This window comes from Cylas formicarius, unplaced genomic scaffold (genome assembly GCF_029955315.1).
Source record: "Cylas formicarius isolate icCylForm1 unplaced genomic scaffold, icCylForm1.1 PGA_scaffold_6__28_contigs__length_40554024, whole genome shotgun sequence".
Classification (NCBI taxonomy): domain Eukaryota; kingdom Metazoa; phylum Arthropoda; class Insecta; order Coleoptera; family Brentidae; genus Cylas; species Cylas formicarius.
The window spans coordinates 15,338,238-15,351,619 of NW_026844347.1; the positions used below are offsets into that span (position 1 = coordinate 15,338,238).

A 13,382-nucleotide genomic window follows, 5' to 3' on the forward strand; every position below is an offset into this window, starting at 1 on the left:
GTATCCCTTTAGTAAGCGCACATTTCTTATTATTTCATCCATAATGATGTTGAAAGGGGACTCAGGGAGCCACTTTGTCGGATACAGAACCCCGTTAATTTTGTCTCCAATTTGATTCGCTTCATATATGTTTGCTATGGTTTTGATGAGGTTGTGTGTGATTTGCCTATTGTAGAGGAGATGTACTACGTGTCTTAGCTGCACACGGTTAAACGCTTTTTCTAATTCAATAAAGCACATAAATGCTGGTTCGTTAAATTCAATTGATTTTTCTGCGATCTGTCTTATGACAAAAACGGGGTCTGTGCATGACCTGCCCGATCTGAATCCCTGTTGTTCGTCTGCTAAGGATGTTAAGTCGTTAATTTTGTTTGTTATCACTTTTGTTGTAAGTTTCAATGTCGTGCTTAAGAGATTTATAACTCTGCAGTTTTTTATCACCTCTTTTAAGCATCAGTATAGTGGTTCTGGTATTTTGTCTTGTTAAAGAATTTTTTGAATTAGGGATTTTAATTGCAGTGTGACCGCCATATTTAAGTAATTCGTGTGGAATGTCATCTTGCCCTGGGCTCTTCCTGTTCTTTAGCTTTCTGAGAGCTGTATTTACGTCGGATGTCTCAACCTGTACGTTGTCGTTTGTCACTATTTCAGGATGTTTAATTCAACCTCAATTTCTCAAGTTTCTTTTTCTATATGATTTGTTTCAACTAATTCGTTGATCTGTTTTCTTTGCGTTCAAATAAAGCGCCAGATTTGTTTTTGAAGTCGGCAGAAATCACTTTCCATCTATTTCGAAAAAATTTCCCAACGTTGGTTTTTTATTTGTCTTACTAGTGCTGTTGTTTCATTTCGGATTTGTTTATATGTTTCTTATGATTCTTGTGTTTGTGATGTTTCGTAGGTGAGATATGCCATTTTTTTTCTACATTTCTCTTTGATTTCTGGGCAGAACCAAGGGGTTTTATTTGTTTCACCGTTATTATTTCTTTTGATAGTCCGGGTGCCTAAAACTTCACTTAGTTTCTCCCAAGAGGTGTCCCGTAGCGATTCGATGTTTATTTTTGATTCTGGAGATACTTGTTCTATTTTATTTTGAGGTTTGAATTTTAATTTGATTTTTGCAAGTAGCAATAGCGTTGAAGTCTTCAAGAATTATTATTTGTCGGTCGGTTGGCAATGATTGAATTGTGTTTTGGAGTTGGTCGTAGAAGGACCTTCTTTCTTGTTTTGGTTTATTGCCTTCAGGTGAGTAAACTGATGCAATATTAAGTTTCTAATCTTCTGCTTCCATTCTTACAACCATGATACGCGAGGATACATAACTGCAGTCTTTTATATTTGCTACTCCTTCTTTCGCTCTTGTTTGCTTTTCGAATCCGCTGTAGATCAGTAGATAGTCATCGTATTGCAACTGATCTTTAGCCTTCTTTTTGGTCACTTGCAAAGCACATATGTCGATTTTATTATCTTTCAGTTCTTTAAGGGTTTCTTGATATTTGTTATTGAATGATTTATATTCCAGATGGCAATTCGCAATATATTTTTTTTTCCATGCCGTTATCCTTTTTTGCGCGTGGGTTGTCTCAATCAGTCCATTTCCGATGCAGAGTTTCGGTTCTGTGAGCCGCGATTCTGTTTTACGTCGGGTATTTATAACGTTATAGAATTTATACTATAATAATTTCGTTAATTTTTGAAGTGCCCCAGGTGGTAAGCCTTGCTCCACCCTTCCCTACGGTTCCTTGAGGCACTCCATATTTTATCAATTGGAATTCGCTCGTAATATCTTGAATTTGAACACATTGTTTTCGATTATTATACCTGTATTATGTATGTATTATTTAATGTAATGGAATAAAATGCATTTTTTTCGAAAGGCCAAAGTGTTGCTTTCCCCAAATGATTCAGATTCAGTAGTAAAAGTGCTAAAATTCTCAATACTCGTTTCGTTAGTTATCGCGTCACCACCGAACACTCCGTACTCCAAATTCTCAAATTCGCAAGACAAATCGAACCCTAGCAACGAATGCTTATCCCCCAGGTGCGATCCTCCAGACGAGACGAGACGGCAAAGGTAATTTTCTTTGAATCCCGCGTCCCCGGTTGGAGCCAGACGGGGGAGTACGCGCGCTTATCCTCTTCGTGGCCAGGGGTGCATGGGGTGGCGGCTGCTCAACGGGCCACAGGCAGCAAAACCTGACTAAATCTACCCCAACCCCGTCTAGACGGGTCAACAGCCACCGGTCCGTATACGCGGGAAAACCCGTCCGGGTTTGCGGAAAACGCTGCTGACGATAATCGAATCACGTCTGAATTATTGAAATTCGCAGTTTGATGTTTTTGATATTTGCGCACCCATCTACCGGAAGTCACCTAAAAATTTTTTTAATACGATAGTTGAATAATATTTGCAGTATTATCGTTAGAAAACAAATGCGCTTCGCAAAGTTAGTAACTCTGTTATGAGTAGGGATACAAAGTCTGTTACATTAGCAATTGAATGTATGGTTTGGGAAAAAATTACTAAAATGTGCTCTTTTTAACACCTTATATACTTTTTACTCTAAGCTTCGTAAGTCACCAACAGAACAAAGAATGGCATATGCAATATTAAGTTAAAATTGAAAATAACCCAATTATCAGCACATTGACGAAGCCAAAGCATTTTCCAATTGCATTGTAATGACCAACAGTTCTGGGCAGGAAGAAGATTTTGCACCTTTTGATGTGGTGAAATACAAAAGTACGTGCAAAAGATTAGATCCAACTTCATGACCAACAGTTGATATGGGTTATCAACAGATCAGCACACTATGAATACCAAATTTAGGAGTAATTGACTAGAACTGAGGTTTACGACGAACAACGTTGTTTTGGCTTTATACCATAGTGTTAATACTGACGGCACATCTCTGACCGATGATTCTGTGATGCATTTGAATGTTCAATGTCTTCACGGCGAGTTTATAATTATTTGAAACCACCTTTGAAACTTCAGTAAAGAAAGGATTGCCGAATTTTGTGGTACAAAAATAAAACGACTGAATACTATTTTAAAATGTGTTTATAGATCTTGTCTGTGCGACTTTCATTTGGTTTTAGAATTATTTGAACAACTTCTTTCGTACTTATCGCAGCTTAACTGTAATCTAAGTTTTTCGGGAGACCTTTACTTGAATTTCTTCAAAAATTCAGCTAATTTGTTAGAGTTACTCTGTGTTCTGAAGTCGTTCTGTCTGACCGTTTCGGTCGGTGAACCAACCAGGGTGACACCAACATCAAGCACATACCTGGATAATATATTCATGAACTTGGCCGACTCAAATTACAACACTGAAGTTCTAGACCCTTGCATTTCTAACCATAAAGAACAAATATTAAGAATAAAAAATAATCCCTTCTTTTACCACTTCAATTTTCACCCTTAAGCACATTAACTAGCGTCACCGTACTCGGTATCGCTATTGATTGTTGACTAATTGATAGATTGGATTGGTCTATTCATATTGACTCCCGCTGTAAATCATTGTCATCCGCACTGGTAATGCTGCGAAAGCTTAAGCAATCTTTTAATATTTAAGTTATGAGAAGTGTGTATTTCGCTTGATTATGCAGTCAGAGAGTTTCGTCTTAAAAAAAAAAGCACTCCGAATTCTTCTTGGTTTGGGCTATAGAGAATGCTGTAGTACACATTTTCCCAGTATTCATGTTATGGATTCACTGTCTACTTCCACATATAATAGTCTAATAGAGATTCACTCTTATAAATCTAGTTTTTCTGTTCAATCTGACACTCATTCCTATACAACACATAATGCACACCAAATAACGATTCCCCGCTATGGTCTTAATAAATCGATTAGAAATTCTTTAAGTCTGAACTTTTACAATAAATTACCTTCTAATAGAAACCGCCTTGGTAACAATTTTTTAAGAGAGATGTCAATGATCTATCTATCTATAAACTGTTTTTACAGTACTAATAAGTAACTATTTTCCTTTTGGACAATGTTTATGCCCCTCATTTAGCTCCTCTCCCGTCAGACAATATATAATAGCGTAATATCATACTGTTATTGCAGGTATAGAGTAGAATGCGAGCCAGTTTTAGTTATGTTCTGAAGAAGCCAACAGAATCATTGGAAGGAGGAATCCAGAATTTTTTTAAATAGCACTCAATAGACATTGATTTTTTTAGCAGCAGATCAAAGTCGACCGTCTCAAAGGCGCGTGTTACCTCAAAAGAAAGGCTTCGAGCAATATTTTTATTATTCAAAGCTATATACTAGTTATTGCCGACATAACAGCTCAGTGGGTGGTAATGCTACCGGACGGTAATTTTTGACCTCCCTTGCATCACCCTTGCCCTTGTAGATATGTTGCAACTAAGAAATGATTGAATAAGTTAGATTATGTTTTCTTACTACTAACGGAATAACGTAAACCCCAAACGGCAGTGTTACTAGAAAAACAACTGACAATGGTACTAAAAAGCAGTATTAATGCTCTTCAGGAGATAAGTTTAGATTTGTAGGACATGCTATGAGCATGACCTGTGCACTATTGAGCTGCGGTTATAGAAGATTTCACCATTTGCCTAAAAAACGAAAAAGAAAAGAAAGCGACTTTCAAATATGTAAATGTAAACCCCAAACAACAGTGTTACTAGAAAATCAACTGATCATGGTACTAAAAACGGTATTATGCTCTCTAAGAGAGATAAGTTTAGGTTTGTAGGACATGCTACGAGTAGGACCTACGCACTGGCTGTGGTTATAGAAAATTCCACCAATTGCCTAAAAAACGAAGAAGAGAAAGTAACTTTTAAATATGTCTGAACTCCTTCGACAGAATTGTTATTTAGGTAAAAGAACTTCTCACTAGGATTTGGTGCACAACTGTTTTGAGGTGCGAATTTTGCCGTCTTTTGTTACAATGAATGTGAGATTTTACCCTCATTGAATGGGTTAATAAATTAAATTACTTCGCAGTGTGTGCAGGCATTCGAATGATCGACATTGACATTTTTTAACTTCTTATTAACGAAAATTTATACTTTTAAAAATAGCCCAAAAATATATTAAAAATAAATCAAGACTTTAGTAGGCGAGCTAGACGTTTTACAATCCATTAAACGGCCATAAAATCCATCGGATTCAGCAGTAATGACAGAAATCGCGTCAGACCTCAGACAAAAACGTTGCAGACGTCTGGCTGCGTCTCGCGCGAACGAGATCAAGGTCCAAGGCTCTCTCCCTCCACCCGAACTTGGAGGATGGGAGAAATTTTCGTTGTCTGCGCGCCACAGACGTCTGCCCTGTGAGAACGTGGCGGGGAAGGGGAGTTTACGACTTGCCGGAAGTCGATAAAGGCGATTTTATTTTACAAGTTTTGGAAGAAGCCGGGCAATGTCCGCAATTATCAACAGATATTAGATGTTTGTATCGAATTAAGACTATCGATAGTCTTACCAATTTTCTATTACCTTAAACTGTGATCTTGTTACTGCAGGATCGCTGTTCTTGAATTTTAGGGCAAATAACCAAAAGTAAACTCTCCCTAAAATGGTAAAGTATTCTTGAAAAATTTCTTGAGTTTTTCTTTTCCACGTTTGTCCTGCATACTTCTTTTCCCTCTTTCATCTATTATCCTTGAGGCTCAAGTTTCTGGCCTGCCTGTCTCCATTTAAGTCTTAATGTTTGCTCAATATTATCCAAAGTTCTGGTTCGATTTCTTACCCATTCGTTGGTTTTATGTTTTTTGAGGGAAATTCCGATCATCTGTCTTTCCATGGATCGTTCGTTTTTTCTTATTCTCTCTCGATGTTTTCTTCTAAAGGTTCACGTTTGGGCATTATATGTCAGGACTGGACTATAGAAGAACCGAATACTTTTTTCTTCCTTGTGAATGAATTTTCTGATTGTTCAAGAGAGTTTCTTAAATAAAAATCTTCTCTGTCTGTTTATTTCAGCAGGTTTTCCTTGCTTCCTTTTTTACTTCATCTGCAAACCGGCGGTGATTTAGGTACTTTCCGTTTACTGAGATTCCTTGGTTTTAGGGATTAAACTATGCCCTCTAAGGCAGGAGTTGGTTGCATTTCCTTAGATATTATGAATTAGTATTCTGCATCTGGAGTCAATTATACTTCTCTAGTACGTCTTCGACAACCCGATGTTCTATGCTGTTGAAGGCCTTGTTCCCAATCCACGAAGTCCTATACCCTTTTCTGTATCCGTTCAATAGGATGATACCCGTCGAATTTATTAGTTCGCCTGTTGGTTTGGTTTGTTTCTATACGCCGCTTTGTAAAGGTTTTATATAGTTCGGATAAAAGAAAAATTGGACTATAGCTTTTGAAATCTGAGGGAACGCCTTTCTTGTATTGTGGTTGCGTTTCCCATTGTTGTGGTACTTTACATGTAAGCACTTGTTGAAGAGGATCCTCAAGTGTTCCGTAACTCTTTCTCCTCCTTCTTGTAGCATTTCAATTAAAATATTATCTTCGCCTGGGGCCTTGTTTCTTTTCGTTTGTTATTTTTCGTATGTTATTTTCCATTTCAAATTTTCTTTTGATATTGGTGGTTACGTATTTTTAGAATCATAGATTTTTCTATAATACTCCTCAGTTACTTTAGAAATCTTATTTCTATCCCTTCTCTGTTACCTCTGTTCGTCATTTATCATGATGATTTTGTTTTTTCACAATGATTGTCATTCCTACGGATTTTTTCGGAATGCCCTATTTATTTTTGTTGTAATGAATTGCTCGTGTTAAATATAGTAACGTCTCATAATTTCAAAATTTTTTCTATTCATTCAGTAAAAAGTATAGAAACACTTAAATATATCCAAAACTGCCAAAGCTAGAATCTAATTCAATACCTTTTGAAAACTTCAATACGTTCAAAAACCTTCAAGTATTGAATTTTGTCGTTCTAGCTTTACCATATGTTTCATGTACGACATTTTAATTGAATATTATACAAATTTTTTTTATACTACACTGAAGAGGTTTAAAAACGTGTTGCATACTATACTTTTTCTACAATCATCACGAAAAGAAAATACGATTTAACCAATTTAATTTAATATTTTACAATATGTCCTATGTACGACACTGAAGAGGTTTGTAAACTTGTTGCATACTATACTTTTTCTACGATCATCACGAAAATAAAATACGATTTAGTAGATTTCATTTATTATTATGCAATATTTATTGTTTACGCCACTGAAGAGTTTTGTGAACTTGTTTTATACTACACTTTTTCTACGAACATCACAATAAGAAAATATGACTTAACCTATTTTATTTAATATTATTCGATATGTTTTATGTACGTCGCTGAAGCAGTTTATAAACTTGTTGCATACTATACTTTTTCTACTATCATCACGAAAATAAAATACGATTTAACAAATTCAATTTAATATTATTTCGAAATGATTAATATACGATACTGAACAGGTTTATAAACGTGTTGGATACTATACATTTTTTATGATCATCACGAAAATAAAATACTATTTACCAAATTTAATGAAATAATTTTTGCAATATATTATATATACGATTTAATAGATTTCATTTAATATTATGCAATATGTTTTATGCACGCCACAAGTTTTGTAAACTTGTTGCGTACTATACTTTTTCTACGAATATGACAAAATAAAAATACGATTTAACAGATTTAATTTTATATTATGCGATATTTTTTATGTATGCCGCTGAAGAGGTTTATTTTTATTCTATCATCACGCACAGAAAATACGATTTAACAAATTTAGTTTAATAATTTACAATATAAGTTATATACGCAGCTGAAGAGGTTTGTAAATGTGTTGCACACTATGTATTTTCTAGGATCGTCATTACAAAAAAATAAGATTTAACACGCAGCTTAAGTAGTTTGTATACGTATTGCATATTATATTTTTTCTAATATCTAATAAGAAAATACGATTAAGCGGATTTAATATAATATTTTGTAATATGTTTTATATACGCCACCGAAGAGGTTTATAAATGTGTTGCATACTTTTTCTACGATCATCTCGAAAAGGAAATACGATTTAACAAATTTAATTTAATAATTTACAATATATGTAGATACGCCGTTTTGCGTTTTAGAACTTCTATTAAGCTGACGTCTTCAAGTAGCCCTTTTCTCACATCGGTGCATAATTGGATATTTTAGAGAAAGAAGTAGAAATAACGTGTGAAATAAAAAAAATATATTACATTTATATAACATTGCATTTAAAAAACAAAAGTTTCATGCGAAATTAAAATTCACCGCATTAATTGGAAAGGCAATTTAGGCAAATTTGCTTTAAAAGATAAAGGTTTTTGACTGACCAAATTGTCTACAAAAGGGCGAAAAATTCTTTCTTTAAAGAAAAAATTTGTATACTAGGAAACAAGTTTCTCAACTAAGCCCCAAATCGACCGGGTTATCCGGCGTCTGTATTTCGGGGCGTGGCCGCGTCCTCTGACGTCACCCATTGACTCTACGCTTGTATGATGCTACGGAGCTCCGCGCCAGACGGCGGTTATCGACCCGGACGGCGCGGCGGTGGCGTCGGCGGCGTCGAGGTCAATACGCGTCCTGCTGCCGACGCCGGATACGCCGTCGGTATCTCCCGTTCTGGCGTTTTCCCCACTAGGGACTCGGCGGGGGCCGCCAGGTAGGGCGTCCCAAAACTTTGTCCCGATAACTAATTCGGGAAGTCATTGAAGTCGCTTACAATATCATTTTAGCGTTGAATCATATGCACCACTGCTATATCCTTTTATAATAATTCAATAATACAAAAAAATCACAAATATACACTTATAAATCCACAGAATCATATGTAAATGCTTGTGAGTGGAATACAACCGGTTTATACCAAATCAATTTGTATGCGCCTAAAATATATAAAGTATTAATCTTCCGAAGAAAACATCTAGCAAGATATTCTAAGATTAATAGATACGCACAGCAACCGACAACGAAAAGTTGTCTTAAATATTTTCAGTTCATCAGATCTTTGAAAGTTCTTCTGCCACCATCGAGTATCCAACTCTCAACATGTATCTTAAATTTTAACTGTGATTTTCTATGCCCTCTCTTGCTTGTTCTTACTAGCGAGTAATTAATACAATAATGAAATTTTTATATTTTTTATATAATATATTTTATCATTCAGAAATATATCAGCTAAATGTCAGTATCGTGTCTTGTCCATTTTTAAAATTTATCCATAAATTCTTTTTTTTTATTTGAATTTATATGACTCGAGCGCCATCTGTCTTGAGATTTATGAAACGTCTAGCGAATCATTTTGAAAGTACATCATCTCAGCACTGTTTACAGACATGATGACGCCTTGAAATTGTAGTGAAATCCATTTAAGCTTTTATTTTTGCAGTGTAATAGATTAATAATATGCATAATGATATGCAAAAAGTCTAGTTTTAAAATCTCAAATTTTAAGTAAAAAAGTAACAGTTAGAACAGAATCACCCAATTGTCTTTGATCAAGTTATGATATAAGTTGACCTTTCGCTAGTCTCGTAGATAATTCTGTTCCACTGACTTTATTAAAATCTTTTTTTATGCAGCCCTCAGCAATATAAGACAGTAAGTCTAGTGGTCTGCTCTCCCAAAATAAAGCATCACTAGTGTAACCGAAATCTTTTCTATATATTGTTTTAATAATCCATTTTTGCAGTATCTCTAGGTTGTTTAGGTGACATTCGGCGATTACAGCGCAAGCACAAGAATTGTGCAAGACAGGTGCGACTGGACTGGACAAGCGCAATATACATGGTGTTTAAATACAGTATAGAAGTAATATATCTCGTTTGTTATTGGTTTTAGAGGATATAAGTAGAAAAGTTGTAGATGTGACTTCAAGAAACAAATTTAAATTATTTTCCATTATACATAAATAAGTGAGAAACCAAACCTATATTTTTTAAATTTCCACACGCTGTATATTGCATTAGTAGATACTCCCTTTTATACTCGTATAGCCAATATAGGGTGGTTATAGTCTATACTGTTTTCGGTTTATAGCCATTTTTTCGTCAAAAATAACCCTGTTTTTAATTCCCTATATTTTTGACGCCGTTTCCGACAGCTGTGAATTTATTAATCCAACAATTTTATAAGGTGGTACAGTCGTTTATCCTCTACTTGCCTTGAAGTGGGTTCGAATCTTTTATACGGGGTGAATCATTTTCTATCCCTAAACTTAGTATTTTTTTAGGTATACTTATTTTTACGAAAATATCACAATAAGACAAGGTAAATTTTTAATTTTGTGAAAAAAATATTTCCTTCGTTAATTTTCTTAAAGGCCAAAATATTGTGGAATTATAAAATATTGTTTTTTTTATCAGGCCTTTCAAATCTAAGTTTGCAAGACAAATGCTCATTACTATTCTTATTATTATTATTATTTCACACTTGTTAGGTGGCTGTTTCAGTTTATTGCCGGATATTGTGACATCAAGGCCAAAACCTACGTATTTAGGTGAAAAAATCGCTGTCTGCCTATTATTATTATCATTGTTATTAATACTTCCACAGGCTACTGTAATGCTTTTTACAAAACTTCTGGATTCCTCTTGCGTCGGTTTTTGCTTAGTCGAAATTGCTGACGTTTCGCAAATCATCCAGTTGGCTTCTTCAGAGCTTGACTGAAACTGGCTCGTATTTTACTCTGTACCTGCTTATATATCGCAAAAATTTCGGAGAATCTGGAACCAAGCCTTCTCATCTTATAACGGTCAAATTTTTGAACCAACGTCGGGAACAGCTATGGGTTCTCCACTATCACCAGGCATCGTGAATATATGGAAGCCTTTGAGAAGAAAGCTCTCGACAGCTTTCATCTAAAACCAAAATTATGAAAACGCTACGTCGATGATACATTTGTAATTTGGCCTCATGATCAAGAAACCCTAGGAGATTTTCATTTAAACTCGATACACCCTCACATACGTTTTACCATTGAGTTGGAAGCTAATAATAACCTACCATTCTTAGATTTTCTTATCAATAGTCAAGCTCTGAAGAAGCCAACAAAATGATTGGCGAAACGTCAGCAATTTCGACTAAGCAAAAACCGACGCAGGAGGAATCCAGAAGTTTTGTAAAAAGCAATATTATTATAATGCCCAATCGCTTAAAGATGGTGTTCGAGGGTGTATCGAAGTCGGTGGGAGACATTTCGAGAAATAAATACAATTAAACCGAATTAAGCAGTTCTTTTTGGTTTTGCAGTTTTGTTCTTACTTTTTCAGTGTTTCTTTAAGAACTATTGGCAATATTAATATTGTATTTTTAATGTTAGCCGTAGCGTAAAATACTGTTTAAATTGTTTTTCCAAAGTTGAGTAGTTTATAATTTTATTTTAGTTTAAATCTTAGATTTAATAAATTAATTAAATTATCTGAAGGAATTATACTTAATTCGTCTCTGTAAACTCTTCACGTTCAGGTAATATTTATTTAAAAAATAAATAAAAAATTTGATGATTTGATCAAGACACAGTGTTGTCGAAACAATTGTCATGTAAAAATATATAATTTCGTGAAAATCGTACATCGTTTTTGCACGTTTTTATATAACTTTATTAAAAACAAACACTTGACCCATTCATTCAACTTTTTAAACTTAAGTATTGAAAACTTTAAATCTAAAATTTAAAAAATATTATCTTTATATAGAACAAACTACACAGCACTTTCCTTGATAAGTATATAATTGTGTGTAATCGAAATTTCATGAATTAACTTATTAGGCAAGTAAGTGATTGTTGTTAAAAATTTAGTACCTCATTGACAATGTACTTGCTGGTTCAGTAGAGCCGCTCTAAGCCAGACTACGCCAACAGAGCACACCTAATCTGGTTTTGTTTAATTGCAAATTATTTCCACTTTTGATTACTAAAGTCATATTATTATTATTATTACTATTATTATTGTTAATTATTGCGTTCTTTTCTAGTAGTATATATTTCTTTATAATAGGCTTATAAGAAAAAGTTTTTATTTTTATGAGATTTCATTTAAAATTAAATATAACCACAACCTTGTTCCTCCCAGTTTGGTAAAATTAATATATTTGTTTCAGGCTATCTACTGACACGCGTGGAGGGCAAGATAGGTTCGCCAGAAAAACCTTTGAGTGATCTGGGCTTGATCTCGTATAGGTCGTACTGGAAAGATGTCTTGCTCAGCTATTTATGCTCACGAGCCGGAACCACTCTTTCGGTTAAGGATATAAGTCAAGAGGTAAGTGTTCTTTTAGAATCCCACACGCGATAAATGACCATGACTGTAATAATATCGTTTTTATCATCTCGTGAACATTTTTCCAGGGTAGTACATTAAAAAAAAATCCGTTTTAAAATGCACAATCATTGTAATAAATCAACTCTTTGCTACAATTTAGCCAATCAAAATATATCATTTTAGGTACTTCTGAAAATATTTTGATGTTGATTTGTTGATTATCACTTTAGTCACTTTAAAACATCAACGATTTTCTTTTTTCCTTATTTAATGTATTGCGTTTTTGTTAAACGGAATTATGTCAAAAGGAAATTATTACTTGCTTATTAGAAAAGGACTTTTTTCCGTTCCCTTATAATAATAAGATGACGTTAATCAAACCTTAAAAGTTCATGTTTTAAGGGCAGTCGGTTGTTACTTCTAAAAAAATTCTATAATAATTTTAAAAGGAACGAGTGTCTGCTGTCATGTGACTTTTACCAGGAAATAGAGAAAAGGGATAAAGCCACCATTAGCGCCTGGGTGCTCCTTCTCTGTACTCCACTTGGTGTGTTGCAGTCACCGCCGTTTGCATTTTCAGTGTCTCCAAGTTTTTTTAGCCGTTTTCTTGTCGGAAGGGGTGAAAGATAAAACCTAAATATTATTAATAATTTTCTTTCATTTTATTACCAAAACCTAAGTAAATGCAATTAGTTGATTGATTGATGATTGAAAAAACCGGTTTTATTTTAAGTAAGACATATTATTAATTCAAAGTCGGGCAAATTTAATTCCAATAAAAATATGTTTTTTTAATACAATAATATAGGACTTTCTAGTCTAAGGATAGCGGTAACAGAAAAAAAGAACTTTCTTTACAATTTATAATGATTGGCCTGTTTGTTTAAATCCATAATATGTTTAAATTGTTATTTTAAACATTTAAAATAAAATTTTGTGATGCTTATTTTATTATGTGTTAATTATAATTTGATTGGTTTGCTTTTCAATCCAAATGCATATACTATTTTTGTTTCCACAAGTAATAAAAAATTATGCACATATAGCTTCTTATTGATTTATTAAAAAGCACCAATGAAGCAAAATCATA

General features: G+C 34.1%; 1 protein-coding gene across 2 annotated transcripts in view; it reads left to right on the forward strand.

The window, feature by feature from the left end:
- LOC132702782 (histone acetyltransferase KAT7) overlaps positions 1-13,382 on the forward strand; it is a 120,637-nt gene that overhangs the window by 93,903 nt on the left and 13,352 nt on the right. The window contains exon 8 of one of the 2 annotated variants that reach the window (XM_060671550.1): positions 12,132-12,292. In XM_060671550.1, coding sequence (XP_060527533.1) covers positions 12,132-12,292 — 161 coding nt within the window. Of the gene's footprint in view, positions 1-2,041; positions 2,130-12,131; positions 12,293-13,382 lie in introns of those variants that run through there. The other variant, XM_060671553.1, reaches the window with a different exon arrangement.